General features: G+C 37.6%; 1 protein-coding gene across 5 annotated transcripts in view; it reads right to left on the bottom strand.

Annotated features, from left to right (window-relative positions):
- Positions 1 to 25,689, bottom strand: part of Palld (palladin, cytoskeletal associated protein) — a 375,372-nt gene that overhangs the window by 191,322 nt on the left and 158,361 nt on the right. For all 5 annotated transcript variants that reach the window (XM_077792727.1, XM_077792726.1, XM_026389723.2 and 2 more), the window contains exons 4-9: positions 24,951 to 25,017; positions 23,737 to 23,842; positions 20,743 to 20,817; positions 15,712 to 15,853; positions 15,186 to 15,209; positions 302 to 421 (exon numbers count right to left, since the gene is read on the bottom strand). In XM_077792727.1, the coding sequence (XP_077648853.1) occupies positions 302 to 421; positions 15,186 to 15,209; positions 15,712 to 15,853; positions 20,743 to 20,817; positions 23,737 to 23,842; positions 24,951 to 25,017 (534 nt within the window). The remainder of the gene's footprint in view (positions 1 to 301; positions 422 to 15,185; positions 15,210 to 15,711; positions 15,854 to 20,742; positions 20,818 to 23,736; positions 23,843 to 24,950; positions 25,018 to 25,689) is intronic.

Here is a 25,689-nt window from a genome sequence, read left to right on the forward strand (position 1 = left end):
CTATAATTCTAGGTCAGCATGATGTTAGGAAATCCGCCCATTGTTTCCAAGGTCAATATGGTATGACTTAAAAAAATAGCCCCATGAGTGCTCAGATGCTCCACTGTCATTATCTGTCAACTCTGCCTCCACCCCCCTCATGTCCCTCCCCCAAAGCTTTCTGTTTCGTAATGAAACATCTGATTGTTCTGGTAGCAGCCAGCATTTCCAACAGCTGAGCCATCTTCCAGGGACAATTGCATTCTGCCTCAGGAACCATACCTGGGGAACAGAACCAAGGCATTTTAGATTCTCCATATACCTGAGGTGACAACTAGCTGGGCAGTGCTGGTCACTAATCCATAATCATTTCTTGCAGAGCAGGTGAAAATCCCTGCGTCTTCAGGGAAAGTCTCAGCGATAACCAGGGTGCAAATCTCCTCTGGAAGGGAAGAGAATAGAGTGATCCATCAGAGTGAAGTCATTTTGAAGATGTCAGAGCTTCTTTCCTATTCCCCCACCCCCACCCCACCCCAGCCTTCTCTCACATCCTAAGAGCAAACTTTTGGGGCTTGGGAGTAATGCTTTTTCCCTCCATTCAACTATCAATATCGAAAATGAACAAATCTGTCTTAAGACATATCATATGTTTCAAATGCTGGAAGAAAAACATCCTAATTGTGGGTGAAAGTACTACCTTGTGATAAAAACTTTCTTTTTTGGTCAAAGAGCTCTTCAGAATCAAGATGTGATTCTACAACCTGTATACGGGGTAAAAATGGGAGTTCATAACCCACTTGAATCTAAAGTATGAAATATGAGATGTCAAGAGCTGTGTAATGTTTTGAACAACCAATAAAAAAAATGAGATCTTCAGATATTTTAAATTTTTACATGTAAAGTAAAAAACCATAAAAGTAAACAAGCAATACAAAATATAAAGCGTAAAATGAAAAGTAAAATGTCTCTTTTTTATCTTTCGATTCCTTCTATATGCAGTATGCCCATTAATAATCTTATTCCCAAAGGTAATGAAATACATATTAATTTAAACATTCATGTATTTAATTCTAGACAAAAAAAAATGAGTGTATCTATCCTTTGAAAATGTATCCAGATATTATCAAAGTATATAGTTTTTGATGTAGCATTCCTGGATCAGATATGTATATTTTTGTATTATCCACTAATATGGCCTATAGGCATAATTAAGTATTAGCCTATTTCCCACTGCACACTTGAGCTACCCCTAAACCTTTCCCATTCCCTTTCCTGACTATGGTGAGGATAATCTAGTTAACAGGTCATACTTGAGATTTTGCTAAGCACTAAAAATGGAAGAGTCCTTCATGTCAAAATGTGATGCTCCAATGGAAAGATCTAGGAATCACAGTGATTATAGAGATTTTACCATGTGGTATAGGGCAAGGCTAATTTTTTTCTCAGATATATTAATACTGGTTTAAATTTGTAAGAATCATGGAAACACACACCTTATTCTTTTAGTATATTATTCAATTTGATGTTTAAATGGGGTGTGAAAAACTAGGTCCAATATAGAACACAAAAATGAGTAAATAAAAAAGCTAAATAAGGAATGAAATGATAGAGTTAAAGGTAAAGAACAATGACAGGAGGACAAAGACACCAAGATGCCACTTACAAAGTATCTAAAGTAGTCAAACTCTTAGCAGCAGAAAGTTGAGTAGTGGTGGACAGGGTCTGGGGGTATGTGAGGGGAGGTTGTTCAGCAGATACAGAGTTACAGATGGGCAAAATGAAAAAGTTCTAGAGTTCTGTACAACACGTCTGCATAATTATCAACACTGTACTGTATAGTTAAAATTTTAAGAAGGTAGATTTCCTACTATATATTTATTATCACAATAAAAAGTAATGAAATACATATTAAGTATTCATCCATTTAAGTGATAATTTATCCAGGTGAACATGCCTATAAGTTGAGGCAGGAGGATTGCAGATTTGAGGCCAGCCTCAGTAATTTATCGAGACTTTCAACAACTTAGCAAGACCCTGTTTCAAATTAAAAAAATCTTTTCAAAGGACTGGGATATAGTTCAGTGTAAATCCCTCCTGGCTTCAATCCCCAGTACAAAGAAAAAAAAAAAAAGAAAGAAAGAGAATTTAGGTAAAACATTGTGATAGGTACCATAAATGTAAAGAAATGAATACAAGGAAAATATTGCTTAAATAGTCTCTTTCTTGAGGAACAAGAATAAATGGGCTATAATTGGAAACGGAAGAATTTCAATTAATAGAATGGAAAAACTTGTTAATGAAGGATTTTAAAAAGAGAGAAAAATGTATGAGATAAAGTCTATAAACTTCTTCTATGAACAGCTTCTCTAACTTTTCAGAATTAATCAATCTACTTGTTGAGTATTTTTGAGGATACTGTCTTAATATTTGGTAGCAGCAGGTATGATATAATAACTAAAGTTTTTGTAATTTTATGGGAAAGGCATGTCTTCCTGCAACGACTTGAATTAGACAATCTCCAGATCTGTTTCAACTCCCAAAGTTAATATCCACACCCTTAATATCCAGTGCCACAAGGATATTTTTAGGCCTCCTTCTCTTTCCTATAAAACTATACTGTCTTAAAAGGCAGTTAAATTAGTTGCAAGTGGAAATGCTCGTTAGAAAGTGCTAGTTTGCAAACATTTCTTGAAATATAAGATGGAAATAGGAAATATAGAATTACTATTTTAAGGCAATTAAAAATTGTTGAGGAAAATAAAAAATCCTGGTGTTTATTTCTGACTTCTGGAGGCATTACAGATCTAGTTGATTATACGATTTCTTTTAAAATGGACAAAATATTAGACATACTATAAATATCCTAGAATCATCTCTACTTCCTTCTCTCTCATTCTTTTCAATAGCTTTGCAACCCTTCCTACTGAATCTATAGGCAAAATCAAACATAGTTTCCCAAATCATCTTCCTTTTCCTTTTTATTAAGATCTCTCTCTCACTTTAAAAAATTGCATATTTTATATTTTTAAATACACAAGACAAATATATGGTGCAAATTTTGTTGCAAATACATGGTACAAAGGTAAAAGGAACAAACAGGTATAGGATTCTCTACTTTTAAAATAATTATGTTAGAAATTTCATGAGGCTTCAGTTTTAATTTAAAGTAGAAACTTAAACATATATAATTCCACTAATATCTGTACACTATAACTTATTATAGAGAAACAACAGAATTATCCAGTCATATAAAGGGCTAGATGATTTCAGGTTGTCCTTAATTTTTTTTTTTCATTTGTGTTTCTATGTATGGAAAGCACAAAAGGTCCAATAATCTCAAAAGAGATCCATGGTATTTATTTCAATTAAAATATACTTTAAGTTCTTAATGATGTTACTTTGTTTCAAATAAAACAAAATGATTTTGTGTTTTTACTGAAATCAGGGTATCACTGAAGATTTTTGGTGCTATCAATTGTGAAAAACACTGATAACATAAGAACTCAGCCCTCACTTTTTCACAATTACCTGAAACATGCTTTGGGATAATAAAGTGTGCTCACACTGGGTGGTACTGCAGCAGGTAGTTTATTTATAGCAACTGAGAGCACACCTGACTCATAGGGATGGCAGCTGGCTTTGATAGTTCCTTTCATGTCTCATCACTAAGAAACACAAGGTATATTTTTAAATTTTATGATCAAAATAGACCTTTAAGAGATGTTTTGTATACTCAGTGTAAATGTAGCTTATATAAACAACACTCTTTGTGTGTGTGTGTGTGTGGTTCTGGGGATTGAACCCAGGGCCTTGGGCATGTGAGGCAAGCACTCTACCAACTGAGCTATAGCCCCAGCCCAATACACAACACTCTTTACAATTTTCTGGCTTTCCCAGTGTTTATCTAAGTGGAAAACAAAGTCAATTAAGTCCATTTGGTTTAATATTAGCAGGACACTTATTTCTAGTTGCCATAGTATAACAGCAAACATAGGTTACATATGGTTCTGTAGAAATTAAATCCCGTATTTCCATAATGCTCAGATTAACACCACACTCCATAGAACGGGCAGCTCTGGTGGGATAGGCAGGGAAGATGCTAACCTCGGGCATGCTCACCTCACACCTTAGCATTTCCAGCAGTGCAAAAGGTCCCTCATCTCCAGATGTACTGCAGGATTTGGGGAATTGCCATGGATTCTGCTAAACTGTGAAGTGTACTTTACACTTCATCTTAATATTTCTAATTCAGTGATTTTATTTAGAAAGATGAAGAAATACTTGATGATAGAAAAAAAAATTGATTTGCCACTATGGAATAGGAGGGATACTGTGTTACTCTAGATTTATTTCTATCTTACATTTGGCCCTTGATGTAAGTCCAGGATGTAGTGATAGCTATTATTTAAATTTGTCTAAATTTAAGGCTAAGGTGCTTTATCTCCTCAATAAGTTTGGGTACTTTTTTTTGAAGGGGAACTCTTTATCAGATTAGGTCTAGATTATTATTAACTTTTTGAATCTCAACTCATTCATAGTGGTGTTTCCCAGATCTGTTTGACAATAAGAATTAGCTGTTGCATTTGTTAAATATTCTGATTTCTGCATCCTTTTCTCTCCTCTAGATATTCTGATTCAGCAGGTCTGGGTTGAGGCCAAGAATTTTTTTTTTTTTTAAAACATGATTCCCAGATGATTTTTATATTGAGGAAAGTATAGAAGACTTTGCCCTAAAAAAATGGATTCGATACATTTTTTATTAGAACTCCCAGAAGGAGATACATTTTATGTTCAACCCTTATGTACCGGTATAAGGTGTATGTGTGTGTGTGTGTGTGTGTGTGTGTGTGGGCGCGCGCACACGCCATAAGGACTTCTCCAAATATTAGTAGCACTCTACTACTTTTTAATTTTATTTATGTTTTCAAATGGTGTTTACTGTCCACTGTAATGGGTCATGATCAGCTGTTATAAAACAATGCCCCAGCCAGGCATGGTGGCTGAGGCAGGAGGATTGTGAATTCAAAGCCAGCCTTGGCAAAAGCAGGGCACTAAGCAACTCAGTGAGATCCTATCTCTAAATGAAATACAAAAGAGGGCTCAGTTGTCAAGTGCCCCTTAGTTCAGTCCTTGGTACCCCCCAACAAATGCCCTATAATAACTAGTACAGTTCCTGATTTAAAAAACTGTCCATTTAATCCTGTTTGACATATTATGAAATGGGTTTCTAGGCACAGGCTTCAGAGCCTGATACATTTTAAGAACACAATTATTATCTGATTCACTGCATAGAAGGAAAACTGGAATAACAGAGAAAGCATGAGGTAATCCTGTGTTTTTTGACAATACTGTACACAGTTCTTGGCTTACCAATTGCAGAGGAAGATAGAAAGTGTGGAAATAATTCAAGTTGGAGCTTCACATAAGATTAATCATTTGGGAAGTGAGATGTAACTGGAAAGGTACAAGGGACTAGGAATTTTTAAATTGAATACATATGGTTACAAGAGTCAGTGGACTCAACCAGAGAAGGGTAAAGGAAACTTTGGATATTAGTGCTCTGTGGGAATTGAGACTAACTAGCCCAAATCTCTCAATTCTTCAAGTTTGGTCCAAAGTGATTCTCTCAAGGTCATGGCTAACAGTGCTACAGCCCAAATCCTAAAGGTAGGCTGTCTGTCTCCTACAGGTGTGTTATTTTCCCCTAGAGCATAAAACCTCTCTTATTGTTCTGCATTTTTTCCTAGTTAAGGACACGAGGAACCTGATGCAGAGCAAGGTAATGAAAGATTTCAGTCAGGGAAACTGGGAGTTTCCTGATGCTGAAAATTCTAATTACCCTCCTCATTATCCAAATAAATCACGGATGGGCAATATGTCCTCTAAGGTATCAGACACACTGGATTAGCATGTCAGCTGAGTCAAAGTACCTATTATAATGTGGACCTGCTGGTAGAAGAAGAAATGAACAGTCTGCTCTTATGGGGCTTTAGAAAATGCCCTCCCACAGGGGCTGTCCTCTGAGCAGTGGGCCACAAGCAGTGGAATGTCACCGTGTTAGCTTTGAGTTGCTGTGACCAAAACACCTGACAAGGACAACTTAGAGGAGGGAAACTTTATTCTGGCTCATGGAATCAGAGGTTTAGTTCACAGCCCACTGAGTCCAGTGCTCTGGGCCCAAGATGAGTCAGAACATCATGGCGGAGAACAGCTGCTTGCTGGTGGCCAGGAAGCAGAGCAGGGTCAGGGGAGGGACCACAGGAAGAAAAACCCTTGCTGGGCAGACCCCAGTGTCCCACTTCCTCTAGCCATGCTCCACCTGCCCACAGTTACCACCCAGTTACTTCACTCCAACTAGGATGAACCAATTAGATCACAGCTCTCACAATCCAATCATTTCACCTCTGCGTATTCCTGTGTCAACACAGGATTTTTTGGGGGGCACAATTTATACCCAAACCATAACAGCCACATTGTTCCCTCTTGGTAGTGCTGCTGGGAGCAGTAAACCTTCCCAGGTTTCAATGACACCTTGGTATTTTCTGAGTGGGAGGCCATATTACAGGTCCCTATACTATCTTCCCAGAACATGGGGTATCTGGAAAGGTTCTTCTCTCCACCCTGGGTTTTCTATACCTGGAAGGGCAGGGTTTCTGGAGACATTTAGGAAAGCTACTGCCTGTTCAGTGCCCAAGAGTGCGCTCACTGAAAATACAGACATAATTCTGTGCCTTGACACCTCCAATTGAAAACAGCATGAAGTTTCATCGGGTCGGGATGACACAGAGCAGTCTTGGAGTGTTGATTTTGATGAATTTTAAATACTTTCTTCTGATGCTTTTCTATGATTCTGTGGTTCTTTTAGTTATGCTATCTTAAAAAAAAAAAAAAAACCCCTGAGATTGCCACTTCTGAAGAATGAAATTTTTAAGAATGAAATTTTATTATTTCCCCATCCTTCCATGAACTAGAGGATAAATTCAGAATCCTTCCTGTGGTGTACAAGGTCCTGCTTTTTGCCAGGCTGACTGGCTCTGTGTCTCTGGGCTCTATGCTTTCTGAGCTCTCGAGTGCTCAGCGCTTTTAGGCAGAACCCTGGGAAGCCACATTCCTTTATGTCCCTAAGCCCCCATGCTAGAGGAGTTAGCAATTTCCTACTCAGCCTTATATTTCCCCCATAAACATCACTTTCCAAATTGGGTGTAATCCCAGTGACTCAGGAGACTGTGTAGGAGGGCTGCAAGTTTAAGGCCACCCTCAGCAACTTGGTAGGACCCTGTCTCAAAAGAAAAAATGAAAAGGACTAGGAATGTAACTCACTGTTTAAGCACCCCTGGGTTTGTTTCCCAGTATCAAACCAACAAGCAAAAAAGCAAAAATCAAAATATTCATCTCTCAGAGAATCCTGTTTTGATTAGACTTGGTTAGATGTTAGTATGGCAAACTTTTCTTGGAGACACCTATCAAAACTATAGTTAAATACTTTATTGTGATTAGTTTGTTAGTTTCTGGTCCCTGGACTAGAAGATAACCTCTGAGGATAGAAGCCATTTGTTTTGTTAATGGCTATATATTCTCAATATTTAGTCCACAGCAGGTGATTCATAGTCATTTTTGAATAAATGCATGACTAAAATTTAGATTGAAGGAAAAATACTTTTTTTTTTTTGACAAAAATCTGTTTTCTGAAGGAATTCTCAGTGAGACTGATGCTCCTACATAAGTTCCCTTTGTATGTTTCAAATTTGATGAGACAAAATTCATTTCATACGATTTTTCAGGAACACTTCTATATGTAACATAAGGTATACAGTTGATAGCCAACTGAGCATTTAGAAAAGTTACAGATTTAAAGAAACAAACAAAACAAAAAAACTTGGAATGTAGCTCAGTGGTGGAGTACTTCCCCACTGAGGGTGAGACTCTGGGTTTGATCTCTAGAACTGGCGCCGGGGGATGGGGGGAGAAATTACCTACATAGTTCACATAATTCAAAAAAGAAAATAAAAAAAATAAGTTTGGGGATATTATTTTAGTCATTCATGCATTGCTATGTTATGTTTACTAGTTAAAATTTTAATTAAATGTCCCAAAGATTGTTCAGTTTTTCCTTTCTTAAAAAAAGCAGCATCCAACTGTGACAATGGCTTGTGTTTTGTTGAAAGACGCATCACAGCTTGTGTGGTTCTGACATTATAAAAATAAAGAAAGCCGTGGGGAAATGAGATGAACCAGTTTGTACTATTGAATTTTCATCTGGTAGCATCTTACTTGAACAAAGACCTTTAAGACATCTGTAAAATAAATTTGGGTTGGGAGTAGAAATCAGGAAATGAATGCTTCTGTCAAATAAAGGGAGTTAGAGACTTACTTATCTGTACTAAAAACTTGTCTCCCGCAAAAATGAAAAAATTTAAAGTTATTAACAACTTTAATTATGATTCATTTTAATCCAATTTTCCTAAGCTTAAATTCCTGAGGTTTTGACTTGATGACATATAATAAATTACTAAGTCAGAAACTATTTTTATTGGTAATAAATTCTGCTTTTTACAGTTACCTAAAAATTACTTAATTATGGTAGTATCTCCCATAAGGCAATCCTGAATTTCATTCAAGTCCCCGAATGTACTTAACACTTGATTAAATACAAACAAAAACCCTTTTTTTTTTTTGGAAACTCATAAAATGACAAGGCAGCAAGGATAAGATTACTAGGTCCCTTGGGTTTTGAGGGGACATTTTCATACATATCTTCCTTCACAGCCTTTTTTTCTTCTTTTGTGTCCAGAATAACTAACAAGACATCCAGCTTCTACTTTTCAAACCACATGGTTTGGCAAACACAACTGATAAAAGAACTCTGGGCTAAAATCAACAAGATGAAACTCAGCATGAGTAAATGAAATGCCTGCATTAATATTTCCAAAAGATTTTTAAAAATTGTGGATTGTATCATATAGGTAGAAGGTTATTTAAAAATGTATGGTTTAAGGAATAATAAAGAAATGAACCCTGTTTTTATCAAGTCTAAAAAAATCAAATATTACTAATGCTTTAGAAATGCCTTGCATGTTCTCGCCAATTTAACCTTCCTTCTTTTGAGATAAAAATGCCTTTAATTTTCTTTAATATGTTTACTACCTTGGTCTATATCCTTAAAAATCCTTTAACTTTAAAAACTTGGGTAACAAGCACATATCTGTGTAACAAGAGGGCAAACTTACTATTGTTAGAAAAAAGCTATAAACTAGCTTCAAGTTCCTTGAAAGTTACAAAACCCCACAGGGTACTCAGTGAGCAAGGTGATCAATGGGTCTTGAGAAATACCAGGTTCATGTCCGGAGGCCAGCCTGGTGGGGCTTGGCATGGATGGAAACTGAACAGCTGGTAGGAATCAGTGGTGGAGTGGACATTGCTGTTTTTTTGTTTCTAAACTCAAAAATAGTCAACTAAATTCCAGATCTTGAGACTGGGTCAAAGCAGATCACTTCTGTGGGGTGAGATGAGGGTTTTCCACTGATCCAGGGGGCAGTGCATGGGGAAAAAAGCAAGTCAGTCAAGTAGGGACAATTCAGTCTGGTTTATAACCCAGCCATTCTGTCATCAGAGTAAAAGATAGGCTGGGGTGTGACAAGGAACCTCTTAGAGATGAAAGCCTCTTATGTTTGTCTCTGGGGTCACACTGTACCAATCAGGACTTGCCTTTCATTCCTGATGCATGGATTGTGACCCTTCTGGGAATTCCTTTTGATCTCCTGATTATCAGTCCCCGTATCAACATCTTGCTTTTTCTGGGTTAATTCTTGCCATGATAGAGGGCATCCTCCATAAAGGATTGTGAAGGAAACTCCTCGAGACTTTGCAAGTCTGAAACTAGTTTTACTAGATCTTCCAATAGAACTAAAGGTTTGGTGGTGGGAAGAAATCCAAGTTGGAGGTAAAATTTTATTTTTGAGTTCTGCAGGTCTTGCTTCACTGTTTCTTTGTGTCTGGTGTGGCTACCCAGAAGGCTTAATTAACCCTTTCTGATCTTAACAGTTTGAATGTAACCTGATGTTTTCTCCCTGGGCACTTGCAGAATGATCTCCTTGTCTTGGATATCATACATTTCATGATGATGTGCCAGCTCTGAGTTTATTCTACACACTGAACACTTGGTGGGTTTTTATTTTCCTCCAATCTGACAACTGGTAGGTTTCAGTTTGGGAAATTTTGAAAAAATGATTTCCTTGACAATCCCTTTCCTCCCCTTCTTTCTTCTCTCCCCCTGGAGCCCCATGATTCTCTGACTCCTCTTTCTGACCTGTTTTCTCTTAGCTCCCTTTTAATTGTTTTGCTCTACTTTATGGGACATATCCTCAACTTTCATTTCTGAGACCAATTTTTTCATCCCTCGCATTTTTTTTTTAAACCTTTTCACTTTTATATCTTGGGTTGATGATTTTCTTATCCATCTGAGGGGAGATTTGTTTTTGTTTTACATTTTCTTCTGTGTTTGTAAGGCTGTTTTTCCCAAGTTGCTTTCAGGGGAGTTACTTGTTTCCTTTTCTATGATCCACGTTTAGGATTTCTTTTCGTGATTATGAGTTGATTAGAAGCTCTGACTGTTCCAGAGGAACTTGTCAACCTTGGCTTTCCCCGTAGCATAATCTAGATGGCATCTTTGTAGGATAATCTTCCAAATCCTTATCTGTGCTTTTTTTTTTCTTCTCTCTCTTGAGATGTTCAGAATGTCCAGAGAAGAGTGCTTTGGTCTCTGCCAAGCGAGACAAAGTTCACAGGCCAGTGTTCCAGAGGGTGAATACAGGAAGAAGGCTGGAAGTAGGGTAGGCCTTGAGTCTTCCTCCCTCCTCCCAGATACTAAGCCAAACTTTCATGGATCATGGGATCCTGAATATCTCAAAAGTTTTTTTATGTTGCTTTTTAAAGCCATCAGATATACCTAAGTGTTCCATTTATTAGGTAGTTATTTCCAAAGAATTTAATAAGTATTTATGTCTGAACAAGTTAGGTACTGTTTGAAAAAATAAACAGGCATCTAAAGAAACAAATTATTATTTTGTTCTTAAATAACCACAATTAAGAAATCATTTTTTAAAAAACCACGAAAAAACAAAATAGATAAGCACATTTGTTGGTAGTGTACCTCTTCTGAGGACACAGCTGGCCTCATTTCATAGTTTACATAGATTTTCATGTGTTACCTGCATATCACACACTCATCAAAAACTCAGTTTCATAAAGACAGATGTCATAGAAAAGAATGTATAGTGATCCAAAGTTAAAATTTTGTACTATTTCAGGCCAGTCATTGTGTCCTGTCAGATGTCAGATTTGACATGTTTGCATCAAACATTTCAAATATACCTAAGTATGGAGAATCACAGGTTTTAGATGGCCGATGTTTGTTCTGTATGCTCTTGTCCAACCTACCATCCTCACTTAGAACTTGCATTAAGTTTTAAACTGTGCACAATCTGCTGAGATCTCAGAAAACACTCCACCACCGCCTTCCTACAACTCAGTGCCTTAGTGCATTTAATTAAGTATAATTTATGTCACAGTCTGAGTCACAGAATCAAAACACAAACTCCATTATATAAGATAGAGGATGAGTCGGAGATTCATGCTGAAAGTAGGAGGTACCTTCCTTTGATAATTCTCCAACCAGTAAGACACTTCTTTTGTGGTTTTAATTTTGCATGCCATCAGACAATGCTACAAAAGTAATTCAATACGGTTTGTGGCTCTTTCCAGACGGCTGAGTAAGAGCCTGAGTATTAACATCTGTCAAATGATTCTCCTTTCCCCTCACCCCCAGACCAGTCTTTGAAGGATTCAATCAATGTGAAGTCACAATGTCAAAGAAGAAGGCCAGGGCAGGTAATATGACAACGGATGTTGGTCTTAAGTAAGCTGACTAGCTATGAATTCACAAAACAGTCTGAAAGGATTCGTGATGCAAGCTGACTTCTGTCTAGACAGAGAGGGGAGTGTAAAACACATTAGACAATACAACACAGTAGTGACAAGAAAAACCTGTTTCACTTGTACAAATGCACGGGGAGAGAATCTGCTCTTTCCTTCTTTATCTAGATATCTAACCCCTAATGGGGCAACATCTAGGTTCGAGGGAATTTCAGTTTTATTTTTAGAGCTTTAAAATCATCTTGCCCATGAATAAGGAAAGAGAGTGAAGAGAAGAAGAAAAAAGGAGATAAAAAGAATGAGGGAGTGACATGGAGTAAGACAAGAAAAGAGGGAGGGAAGGAAGAAGGTGGGGGAGAGAGAAGAGAGAGCAGGAAAGAGAGGCTATGTCAGAGGAGGAAGAGAGGGTAATAAAATCTGATGTTTAAATAGTTTCCTGAATTTCAAAGGCTATTTATGTTTTAGCATTTGGAAAACATCACAGACCCAGTCCTATAAAATTTATCTCTGGCCTCAGATGTATTGTAGTCATGTCTGTTTTTCTCCTTTCCACTCAACAGTGGCTAAAAAAAGCAGCTATCAGACCAGTTCCTACATCCACACTATATGGTGGAATACATCAGTGGTCCATTAGACAAAATAATCAAGCAGGTCATTTAAGGAAAGTAAACAGTCTGTTCGTGTGTGTGTGTGTGTGTGTGTGTGTGTGTGTGTGTGTGTGTGTGTTTTCCTCTTGACATAGAAACTTCAAGGTCAATGTTAGGAAAACATTTGGCAATTAGTAAGAGAATCATTCTTAGCTTTGTTAGATGTGCCAAAACTTTGTTTAACCACAAATATGCTTTAATTTTTCCTTGTGCTAAAGTTCTTACTCCTATCAGTTCACATAAGCAGTCATAGGAGAAGTCATTCTTGTGTTTAATTTATTGGTTGTTGTTTAAAAAAATGTGACCATGAATTCTGTTTAATGCTCCATGCTCACTGGAGACTTTCTGAAGCAGGGCATATTAGTGCTTTGCTGTGAAAGAGAAGGGAGTCATTCTAGGACTGTCGCGGTGAAGACAATTGTGGAGAAATTACCACAGGTCAGGGAAAATGTGTTGTGTTCCGTTTGTTTTGTTTTTAATAGCTCCCAACTATCTTCTTTTTTTTTTCTTACATTGACAAATTTGCTTGAAATATTTCTCTGCCAAGAAACACTCACTTTTAGCAAATATTATTATAGTGGTTGGGATGGAGGAGTCTGTTTTCTTAAATGCTTTCAGATATAACTAAAGAAAAAAAAATAAAAAAATACAGCCAAGTGTCATGCATTGTGAGGATGTGGCGTTTAAAAGAAAGATCCTCCATATCTTGTACTTTTCTTCATGATTTTGCCATGTTAAAGGAAAAGGCATTTCAGTAAGTTCTAGAGGCCTGGTGATTTCAGGAGGCTGCTTAGGACTGATTTTATTAAATCATTTATGATCAATATTTTAGAAACAAAAGAGAAAACCATAACTGAAGCAAAAGGGGGTGTTTATAAGACTAGGGGTGAGGGATGTGGGTAGAAGGTAGTAGACATTTCCAAATCCAAACTGATTCCTCCTTAGTGTACTCTCAGGGTTTTGATGTTCAAGAATGCACATATGCCAAACTAAACTGTGCAATTTATATACAATGTTTTGCATTTTCAGATGTTGGTTAGCTGCTGATTTTCCAACGTAGATTATTGGAGACATTAAAAAAATAATCATCACCTATTAGCTGGTGAGAGTGAACAACAATGTGAAGAAGACAGAATTGCATAAATTTGTTCAGAATACAAAAAGCAGCCTTAATCATTCCTAGAAGCAATAGTTCTAGAATTTGGGACCCAAGGTTTCGTTCCTATATGTGCATAAAGCATTAAAAGACATAATTATCTGTTATATATAATAAACTATTTCTTATAAATAAAAGCAATACCTGGTTCCTACTTTCCTGTCTACCTGTCTGTCATCTATCTATCTACTGCTATTTAAAACAGTAAATATAAAATATGTGCCCCAACTCTCTATAGGATTTCCATGTTAGCTCATGAAGTAAGTTTGGTCTCAGAAGTTCCATGCATACGGGAACTAGCATTATTCAATTTTATACAAAGACATATCGCAGAAAAAATAGAAAGTGGTATATTTCCAGTCTGGGAAATGACTACAGCATTTGATGTGGCAACTGACACACGGAGTGGGGTGACATGCTCTAGTTGTAACTCAGAAGGCAGCAGATCAATTCCAGTTGTTCTCAAAAAATGTGGAGAAGCATCCTTTAAACCTGGTCCCTAATAGAAACATGCTCTGCTTTTAAAGACCCCATACTCAGATGTGAGAGATCAGGGGCTGACCACAGCAACCTGACCTGCAGTAGCCCACAGAAAACCTTAAGTTCCCAAAGAAGGGTCTGGGCAAGGTCATGGTGCCCAAGGCACACATGGGGAATTCTGTTCCCCATAGGAGCAGAAGCACCCAGGGCAGAAACGGAAGCGACTTGCTTTTCTGCCCTTTGTTAAAAAAAAAAAAAAAAATGAGTGAAACTGTGCTTTGCTGACCGGGAAAAATACAAAAGAATAGAGTCTAGAGGAGGATGCACTAGGAAATGCCTGGACAAACATCTTTTAGTCCCGAGGGGTCATAAAAATGCAAGAGGCGGGAGGCTGGGGAGCAGCTGGCCCCAGGGCTTCTGGACCACATAGCACTCTGATGAGATCCAGTGAGGTCATTGAGAGAGAGCCTAGGGCAAGATGACTTTCTTGATGCTTGTAGAACAGTAAAAGTTTATGTATGGCTCAGGGTACAGAAATGAGAGCTGCCTGGAGGATCACTGGGCGGCTCCTATTCAAGACGCACTTCTAAGGCTGCAGTCTAGCTGATCCCTGGCTGCAGTCTAGCTGATCCCTGGCTGCAGTCTACCTGATCCCCAGTTTTGGGCAGTAGAAGTATGTGGGAGATTGCTCTTTCCTAATGGAATTTTAGGAGGTCTTTTAAAATCATTAGCTTGGTTTTCTTTCTGAGTATAAAAGCCCTAAGTCACTGAGCTTGACCTTCTTGTCTGAATGGCACCTAATGTTTTACTAATAAAGAAGTTGATGTAAAAGGCAGCATACAGAACCCTGATAAAGAAGATATTGTCTTTAAGGGGGTCTCACATTTCCAGGGAACTGCAAAAACATTGTTCTGCTTATGGCTTTAAAACAGAAACAAAGATCTATTGAAACCCACAAGATATATTAACCCTCCAAGAAAGCAAATGCTCACCAGGTTCAGCTGTCGATCTAGGTTCTGTTTTCCGCATGAGAAAAAAAAAAAAAAGAACAGAATATTACAATAGGGTTCCTTAATAAAAAACCTACCTTTCTTTTCCTGTTATCTTGTCTACGGCATATCTGCAGAAATGTAATAGACAAGCTCCATAATACAAAAAGGAGGGTTAAAGGGATAGCAGGGTTACTGTATATTTCTACAAAAACAGAATACTCAAATTCCAGTAACATCAGGATGTTCTAAAAAATATAGATGGGCTATGTACATATAAACCTACATATTTGCCCAATTTTGAATTCAAATATATGTGGGCATTTTTCCTAAAGTAAGAATACATATCTTTCATCAGCTTCAATGGGGCCACAGCCTTAACCTAGTGGACCACACATATTGTAGATTATTTGGTCTCATCCCTCTTTAAAAATGGAAATCAATAGAATGACTCAGTCCTTGTTGGTTTTCCCTAAACCAGAGAGAATAAAATGGTCAGACTTGGAAGAATGAGTCTCTCTCTCCTTACTTTTCTGTAGAATTCTGAAATCTGGAGAGTCTTGGATTTCACTTCCCTGCCGGAACCACTGGACCTGGAGCGGGGGTGCTCCCCGGACCCTGCACTCCAGGACCACCACCTGGCCCTCTGAGGCTGCTGTGTTTTGCAGTTCCTGAAATTCAAGGAAAATACTGTCCTTAGACTTTAATGTGTTCTTTTTTAAAATGATTTTTTTTTAGTTGTTGATAGACCTTTATTTCTTATTTATTTGTATGTAGGGCTGAGAATCAAACCCAGAGCCTCACACATGCTAGGCAAGGGCTTTGCCACTGAGCCACAACCCTACCTCTTAATGTGTTCATAAGCAATTTTAAAACAGAGAATAACAACTCCAAAATTCAGATAAAATGCAGAACAAACCTGCAGAACTTGCATCATCAAATAATTACCATTAACCCAGGGACGCCTTTAAGTCCATGATAATTAGCTTTTTGTAACCTCTATGACAAAAAATTAGTACGGTTTACCATAAGCCCTGTAGCATTTTTTGACCTGTTTACAAACTTCACAGACCCTTTTGTATTTGTGGAATTGGATGGTAATTTTATATTTGTGATAATTTTCTTTCTATTTAGTTTGCAGTGCTATGGATCAAACAAACCCAGGGCCTCATGCATGCTAGGCAAGCACTCTCTACCACTGAGCCACATCCCCAGCCCTATGTTTATGGTAATTTGATGTTATTTTTCTTTATCTACATTTGAGAGTAAACTGGTAAACTTCTTAAAACAATCATACTCCAAATGAATATAGCTCCTTAAGAAAACCAGATGAGAAAAAAGACACATTTGTTTTCCTGTGCCCTGATCTCTCCTGTATACCTCATCTTCTGCAGGACTAGGTTCTTAAGTCAGGTTTACTAAGCCAAGTATTGTGGTATTTTCTCATTTTGAGATTCTGAGTAAATTCATAAAACATGCTCCTCTTCTTCCTTATTGACCTTCATTTCCTCCTCTGGGCCAGAGCCCTTATTGTTCCTCATCCCTCTGCAACTTTACACCAATCAATTTTTACAGTCCAACAGATTAGAAATTAATTTGACTTTACAGATACAAAGAGGTAAATTTCTGTACTTGTTATTAAATATCAAGATGTTACTAGTTCCCTTCCACATGTTCTTTCTCCATCTTCTTCCTCCAGGATTAACAACAATGGGACCTATTTAAACTTCCTGATGATTTAAACTTTTGACTAGAGAACTGGATCTAATACAGAGCATATAGAACTCCTAATTAAAACATGGTGAAATAACTTATCTCTGTATAAACAAAAGCAAACAAATTCACATTGGGAAGTATGTGGACATTTTGTGTTTTGTTTTTAAAACTGTTTAGGAACTGGGTGTGGTGGTGCACACCTGTAATCCCAGTGACTCAGGAGGCTGAGGCAGGTGGATTGCAAGTTTGAGGACAGCCCTAGCAATTTAGCAAGGCCCTAAGCAATTTATCGAGACGTTGTCTTAAAAAAATGATAATAAAAAAGTGCTGGGGATATTGCTTAGCAGTAATCCACCCCGGTTTTTAATCCTCAGTACCAAATAAATGAATAAATAAAAACTGTCCAAGGGAACAAGAGATCATCGCAAACCACATAGCAAATGGGAAAACAAATACTATGGCAATTGGCCTACCTGAATGTGCAAAAATACTATGAGTTCTAAAAGTCCATGATGTTGACTGATGAATTATAAAAGTAATGGGAAATCTGATTTGATGTTTGATAAGAATTTTGGTAGTTAACAGGCATGTCTTTTTTTTTTAGTGAAAATTTTAAGGTGATCAACTATTGATAGCATTCCTTCTCCATTCTTATTTTTAAATGTAGAAAATTTCTGGTTTTAGATTAATGTTTTACTTTGTAATTGGGTCCACTGAAGAGCTAATTTAGTGGTTCACAGCATGGTGTCTCTCATGGGGTCCAGTTCCTATGGGATGACCTATTAAATGTTTCCAGTCTTGTCCAAGAAACCATTCATGGAGATTACAAATGGCATCCAAATACTTTTCATGCTTGAGCTTTCAGGCATGACTATTTAAACCTCAAGAACCAAAGGAGACTGATTTATTCCTAAGTTTATATATGTTTTTTTTTTTTTTTTAAGTGTTGGAAGCTCAGAGATTTAAGAAATGGGCAGATGCCAAGGAACCAAAGCAGTCAAAACTCCATAGTTATTTTAGGATAACAAACTGGCTCCACCTAGTGTAAACTTTTTTTTTTTTTTTTATCTTGGCAAAAGCCATAGCTAAACACAGTAAACCATTAGGAGAACTTTAAGGACCATAAGGAGAAGCCCTCAAAAGACCGAGATTCAACCATCAGTGGTTGCACAGATAATCTAGATCATCCATTGAGTGCAGGATCTGGGAACCCCAAGGGACCCATATAAGGGCATCTGTTGTCATACATCAGGTTCACCTGACATTGTGACTCCTTGGAGGGGTCTAAGGGAAGAAAAGCCCCGTAGGAGTAGCTACCTCCTGGCTGCATGTGCATGCCTGTGCTAGTCACAGCTCAAAATCCATACCAACTCTGTTGCCAGAGCCAAGCCCCAACTTCACCAGGCAGGCAGGCAGGCAGAAGCACCAACTCTGCCCCTGCCAAGCTGTGACACCTGTCAATCTTTTCCAGAGGAGGGTGAAGATATAGATGGAGGCTCCTCTTAGACTGGCAATGTTCACCTACCATCCACTGTCACCATTGTGTCAAGACAATGGTCAAAGAAGGTGCGAAGGGTGGCTAAGCCAAGGTTAGTTTGAGTCATGGAGGGGATCAGCAAAATGATTTTCTAAATCTGTCCCTCTAAAACCAGAGCCAAGGCCCCCAAAGGATGCTGCAAAATAGAGAGAAGTTTCCCAAAGGATGAAAGAGAAAAGCAGCGGCAAATGTGAGTGAAGCATCCCTGCAGAAAACAGGTGTACCATGGTCCAGGCCCAGAACATGGGAGGCTAGGGCTGCCCATTGAAGTGTGTGCTGTGCCTCTAGTGACCTCCATAGTTCGAGACTTTTTTTTTTTTTTTTTTTTTAAGCCAAGAGGTGTGTTGGGCCCTGGTGTCCTGAAACCAGTAGTGCCTTGGTTACCAATGTAGGTGGTGACACACTTGCTGGGGATGATTCCAAAATGGCATACTCCATACTTAATGCAGAATCTACTCCTCTTCTGTAAATGCTTCCTGTTCTAAGCATCAAAGTAAAACTGCACTGGCTGTCATAATTTTGGTAGGGTTTTGCATGCCTTTTGTTTTTGAGAGCCTGTCTCAGAGGGCAGGTTCAAAGCTGTTGTCAACTGTTGTCCTCAGTTGCCTATGTCTCACTGGAACACTATAGTTGCTTATGAACAGACCTTTAATAAAGCCTGACTTCTATCTGGCTTAGAAACAAATCGTTCCCTTCATGAAGACAAATACAGGTGCTTTCTGTTACTGCCTTACAAAAATCTTATAGATTTGCTTTCATGTTTGTCCTTAGGTCACTTGGAAATTATTTCCTCAGAAAGTGTGATGTAGGAATCCAATCTAACATTTTTTTTTTTTTTTACTCGTGAAGAATTCATTCTTCCTTCAGCAATTAGCAAGTTTTTGTAGGTACTGAAGTACCTTTTGGGTTTCCACTCTGATTACTCATCAATTTTTCATCCCTGTATCAGGGCCATACTATAGGTTGAGTATCCTTTATCCAAACTACTTAAGATCATGAGTGTTTCAGATTTTAGACTTTTTTCTGATTAAGGAAAATCTGCATATATATCATGATATCATGGGGATGGGAACAAGCCAAACAAATTTTATTTATTCTTCATAAATACCTTATATGCATAACCTGAAGGTAAATTCAATACAACAGTTTTACAAAATCCAAAAAGTTGTGGATTTTGGAGCACTTTGGATAGGGATGCTCAGCCTATATACCTATATCATAATTATCCTATCTTTAGACAATCTTGACATTTCTTCAGACAAATCCCATCCCTTCTGTAACACCACACTATTTTTCTTTTCCAGGAGTTGCCTAACTATTCCTAGACATTTTTTTCTTCCTTACAACTTTTAGAATGAGATTGCCAAATTCTGTATCAAACAAATAAACAGAAACAAAGAACCTGTTGAAATTTTAGCAAGATTTGCATTAAATATAGATTGGCCAGGGAGTAATGACTTCTTCATAGACTTTCAGTTCCTAAGAAACACGTTATCTCTTCATTTATTAGGTCTTTTAAAACATCTTTCAATAAAATTTTTAAATTTTTCTAGAGGAGGAGGAAGAGGAAGAGGAAGAGGAAGAGGAGGAGGAGGAGGAAGAGGAGGAGGAAGAGGAAGAAGCCAGGTGTGGTAACACATGCCTGTAATCCCAGCAGCTCAGAGGCTAAGGCAGGAGGATTGAAGTTCAAGGCCAGCCTCAGCAACTTAGTCAGGCCCTGTCTCCAAATAAAAATTAAAAGGGCTGAGGATGTGGCTCAGTGGCTAAGCACCCCTTGCTTCAAAATCCCTGGTGTACACACATACACATACACACACACACACACACACACACACACACACACACACACACACGAAGGAGGAGAAGAAAAGTAAAGAGATGGAACAATTTCTGACTTGAGTAGTCATCTAATGAAATGGACATCATTCAACCTGTCAAATCAAATCACTGACATGGAACAAATTATTTTTAAAATTTCTATAAAGCCTTCTAGATCTCTCCTGCAATTTCCTTGGAAAACCAAAGAAATTTTGAGCATCCCATTGTGTCTTAATTTTTCTACCTGTCTTGGCTTTCCCTCTAGATCTTAAGCCCTATCAAGTCCCTGCTCATACCCACACCTCTTAGACCTCTCACAAGATGAGAGTCACACCACAGTTGTGCAACAATTTCACCCCAAAGGTAACCATGATAATCAGCCTCTTAATTTGTTCATTTTAATTTTTCAAGACTGCTACCCGAAGCCACATGTGAATGAAATTTAAGGACCAAAGCAAACACAGAGAATGAGTCTTCCAGATGTCAGACCTTCGTAAAAACAGGAGGAAAGCAGGCTGCGGTGGTTCCATCAGGTCGGCAGAGATATGAAGTGGGGCTGTGAACCTGAAAAAGCAGAGACACATGGATCAGATTCTAAATATATAAATTGTTGAAAAGATGGGCTAAAGAAACCTTTCATTATTGAAATTGCTCCCCTTGATTGAAACAGGCGAAGGAGGGTATTGCCATGCATCGTCTGCTGGCCCACTCACAGAGCAGATATTGTTCTCCTTCCTCATTTCACATCTGTTACTCTTCTCTGTTCAAAAGGATATTTGAGGTAAAGGTTCCCCGGCTCCTAGGGGATCCACAAGCTTTTAAATGCTATTACCAAATGGATTTCGGTGTGTGGGACTTCCACAGGGGTCTTTTTAGAAGTTCTCACAGACATTATATTTTATTTTTAAATAGTGTGGATTCATTGAATCAAAATAGCATATGCTATGGGCAGTGCAAAGTAGATTTTCAGACATCTACCTATCTTAATTTTAACTTGTGCTCTTTCAAGAAAGGGATTATAGGAAATGAAGGGAAAAAAAAGAAGAAAATTTTTTCAAGTAAAAAATGGTGCTGAAATACTGAGTGGTGTTCATTTCTGGGAAAATACAAGGATTTTAGAGCAGTAAGTGGAAAATATTTCTTTGTGTACAATCACTTATTTTCAAACAGTCTGGACTTATTCACTTATATAAGTGGGTGTTACATTTGTATGTGTGTGTGTGTGTGTGTATGTGTGTGTGTGTGTGTGTGTGTGGTGCTGGGGATTGAACCCAGGGCCTTGTGCCTGTGAGGCAAGCAGGTGTTAGATTCTTAACCCAAGATGATGTGATCTGATGTTATGTGCCTAATACATTGTAGGACCCTGGGGAGACTGGCCGAGTTGAAGAGATGCTAAGACAGTGATGGATCTTACTATCCCTGAAAGATTTTTTGCTGGGTTGTGGTTCGGGAGAACTGGGTACTCACCTAACACCATCCAAAAAATACACAAACATTTTACAGTATTTACTCTGTACTAGACATGGTATTAAGTGTCGTGTGAGGATTACCTCACTGAACTTCATGACAACCCTCTGAGTCAGGCAGTATTATTATCTCCATTTCGAAGATGAACAAATGAGGCACAGAGAGGTTACCTTATTTGCTCAAAGTCCTTTAAGCAGTGGTAGAGCTGGGATCTGAACCCAGGCAACTTGACTCCAGAGCATTAACTTTTACGTGACATTGCCTGTGATAAGAAAGTGATGGAATTTTCCAGAGTACTACATTCTCCCAACTATAAAAGTGGGATATATTACCTTCCATTCAGTGTTACTGTAGAGTTAAGATCAGTTTAAAATGTACTCTTCACATCATCATAGTATTTATATCTAGAGATGAATGTGGCTTTCTGTTTTTAGGTTACTGTGTTATCCCTTAATAAATTCTGCCATACTTAAGAAGTGTTTCATGTGTATATTTCCTGTTTCTCAGACTAGTTTATAAACTGTCTGGAAATGGGGCTGGCTATATATATTTTCTGATATGACATGTCTAGTGCAGTACTCAGCATTCAAATAAATACTTGTTAGATATTTAAACATAAAACACATACACACACACACAAAATCCACTGATTTAATCAGAGATTTTTCTATAAATTTTGCACTCTGGTTTAGGGGTTTAAAGGAAATATTTACTACATATGCCTCTCTGAATAACTTAGACTGGTTGATTCTTTTCAAGGTGATGGGCCCAAATGTCTTTTCCCTACTGTTTCCATTTTCCACATATTACAGTATGTGTCACAATGTCACTCAAATATCTGTATTTAACAGATAAAAAAGGTTGATGAAAGGCACAGTGGTGCTCACAAGACATACCCTTTAGTTAGAAATGGGTTTATATTTCAAGAGTATGGGAAAACCCTCTGTAAGTGAGGTAGGAGTTGAGGGACATCAAGATGGCCGAGGCAGGGTATGAGAAAAATGCCAAACAGAGTACAAGACAGGGAGATAAGTCATCATGTCTCTGTTTATGGTAAGTCCCATTACTATGGCAAGTCCCACCATGGAAGGCTTATTACCCTAGCAACTCCCACCACAAGATCTATATTCTAATTGGGTGGAAATAAAGTAACCAATGGAAACAAAGAAGGTAAAGTTTTCATCATGTACACAGGAAAGGGATGAGGCACAGCTCACCATGTAAGAGTGGCCCAGACATCCAGGCCTTGAGCCACTCCTTCCAGACCAATTAGCTCCACTTTATAGCATGTTCTTTCACTAAATCTATGCTCAGCCTGTTACTTCTGCATGTCTGGCTCAGTTCTTTGTTTCCAAAGCCAAGAACCTGCACCCCAACTGCACACCCATCCATATTATCATAAATATTATATTTAAGGATAGTCTTCTAGCAGTGATGTAGAGACATTTAGATTTAACAGTTTTATATATATATATTTTAAAAGCTTCATGTTTTTGGTTTGCAAAGTAAACTCACTACCACTCATTGCTAATTTGTATTACTGTTCTTTCTTGGATAATGGACTCTTATAATGAGATAAAAACAGTATGAGAAACTATGGTGAAGGCTAGTAATTTTAATTTTTTTTTTCTTGTTTTCTGTTTAGCTTCTCGGGCTGGGAAAGCTTTCTGTGGGTATGTGGACTTTTCTTGTCTTTTAGATGAGCTAATGAATTTGGCTAATTGGAAGAGAAAATTTATATGAAGGAATCCAATAGTTATAGCTAAAACAGATTTCATCAAGTTTCCAATGCAAACACAGGTGTTGGCTAATTGGTGGTGTGGATTTGATTAAAGAAAATTTTTACCCGAATTAAAGGAAGAACAGTACCTACCATTTTCTTTTCTCCCAGCTCTGTTTCCACTTAGAAAATATTTTTAGGATGTCTGCTAGTTAGAATCAAAGTGATCTTCTTAAAACTAAGCAGTTTGCTAATGAATTCAATTCCTTGTGGGATCTGGCCTGAGGCACAATTACCTGTTGAACTGGGACAGACAATGGCTGAATCACAGCTGTAGTCACTCCTGTCTTTGGAGATGATGATCCTATTGTCAAGGACACAGAAGTTGTTTTCTTTTGAGCTCTGGAAAACAGGGGAAGGCAGGTGTCCAGTTAGAATTTTTTAGCTGGAATTTTTCTTTGAAATATTTCTACAGAAGAGCTGGGTTTCTTTCTGTATACTTCAACTGTCACTATTTCAGAAATTGAAGCCCGACTTACAAGCTTGAAAAGCTGTAGTCAGCATGAACACAGAATGTACCTCCTGGATATTGAGTGAAATAATTGAGAATCTTTGTGAAAGATTCAAAAGTATTAACCCTGAGAATCCTAATACTTGGAAGAGGCCTAATCTTTAAAAGTAAATATTTAAAATCTTTAAGGTTAGGGTCCCATATTTAATTCAAATTTTCCATTTAGCAGCTGTTCTTCATTCTGGTTTTGTTGAGCGTTTTTTGTCTTTTCTCGGTGCATAAGTGTTAGTGAGGTGTAAGGGAAAGATTAAGATGACTCAGTGTCTAGGTCCACCATTGTAAAGGAGATGGCCATGTACCCTCAAGCAAGTCACATCACTTTATTGAACTTGAGCTCTTTGTCTGAAATGAGAGGTGTTAAGTACATGATCATATAAGGTCCCTTTAGAATCTGGGATTATTTGATGCTGAATGGATAGACTTGAGTTTATATATCATTTCATTATTGTTTGAATTGTACATATTTACCAGGTACAATGTGATAATTTGATGCACATATACAATGTACAATAATCAAACTGGGGCAGTTAGCATTTTGAATGAATGTAACTATCATGTGTCTACTAGCAAATAAAGACGTTAGTTAGCACATCTCAACATCAATGGGGTTTTCTTACCAAATTCTAGTAATTTTTACCAAATAATTAAGATATTTTATGTTTTCTGAATAATCCATATGTCTTTGTAGGAATAACTATCAGTTAGATGGTTGTCTTTGAAACTACCCTTGTATATGGTTGGTTTGGGCACACTGATAATGAAATGCAGAATTCAGAGTGCAAATTTATAAGTTAAACCTCATTCCAACTTGAAATACAGGATTTCCAATGACTGTCAGATGACCTTTCCCAGTCAAGCACAGCACACCTGGATAAGTGTCCCCAAATTTGGTTATCATTCCTTGTTACCGAGATGAGCAATGAAAACATAGGTACTTACTGTGGCATAGCTCCAGCTTTTGACTTGAAAGCTAAACTTTCACTGTCAGAATCTGTGGAACTGGCTCCTGGGAAAGCATTTAAAAAATAAGGAGAAAGTTAAGATTCAGTGGTATCTATAATTTCAGAGTAATGTTCCTCATCTTTAAACAGTAAACTACAAAGTCTTAGTTTTGGTTTAAATACACAATAAAATAGAGAATGATTCAGATTCATATCATTTTATTGGATTCTTCAGAAAATCATTTTAAAAAAGAATTATGGTAAATAGCTCTTTTTTTTTTAAAGCAGTATGCTTTTAAAGCCAGCTTTATTATCAGTTTCATTTTTTATCACTTTGGCCATCACAATTACTTTTACATGGCTTAAAAACAAAGAAATAAATGTGTGTGTCTGTGTGGGAAAATACTCATGATTTTAAACTTTAATCCTAGGAGATTACATGGTGTGGATTATTAATCTCTTTATTATTCATTAATCAGAAGATATTTTCTGACTCTTGGATAAATTCAAGTATATGACAGTAGCTTCAATCTTGGATAAGAGGGCCTCTGATTTTTGGACCCTGCCCTCCCAGACTCAATTGTATCATTTCTATTCCTGAATAGAGAATCACATCAGAGTTTTAGTCTAACGGTAAACTGCATTCAGATTTTAATATTTACATATTGTATGTCGAGAGATTCTAAGTGGCAAACTTAAAGTAACTGCAATGGTTAAAAGTATATTCTTGATATTTT

The sequence above is a fragment of the Urocitellus parryii genome, chromosome 14 (assembly GCF_045843805.1).
Source record: "Urocitellus parryii isolate mUroPar1 chromosome 14, mUroPar1.hap1, whole genome shotgun sequence".
Taxonomy (NCBI): domain Eukaryota; kingdom Metazoa; phylum Chordata; class Mammalia; order Rodentia; family Sciuridae; genus Urocitellus; species Urocitellus parryii.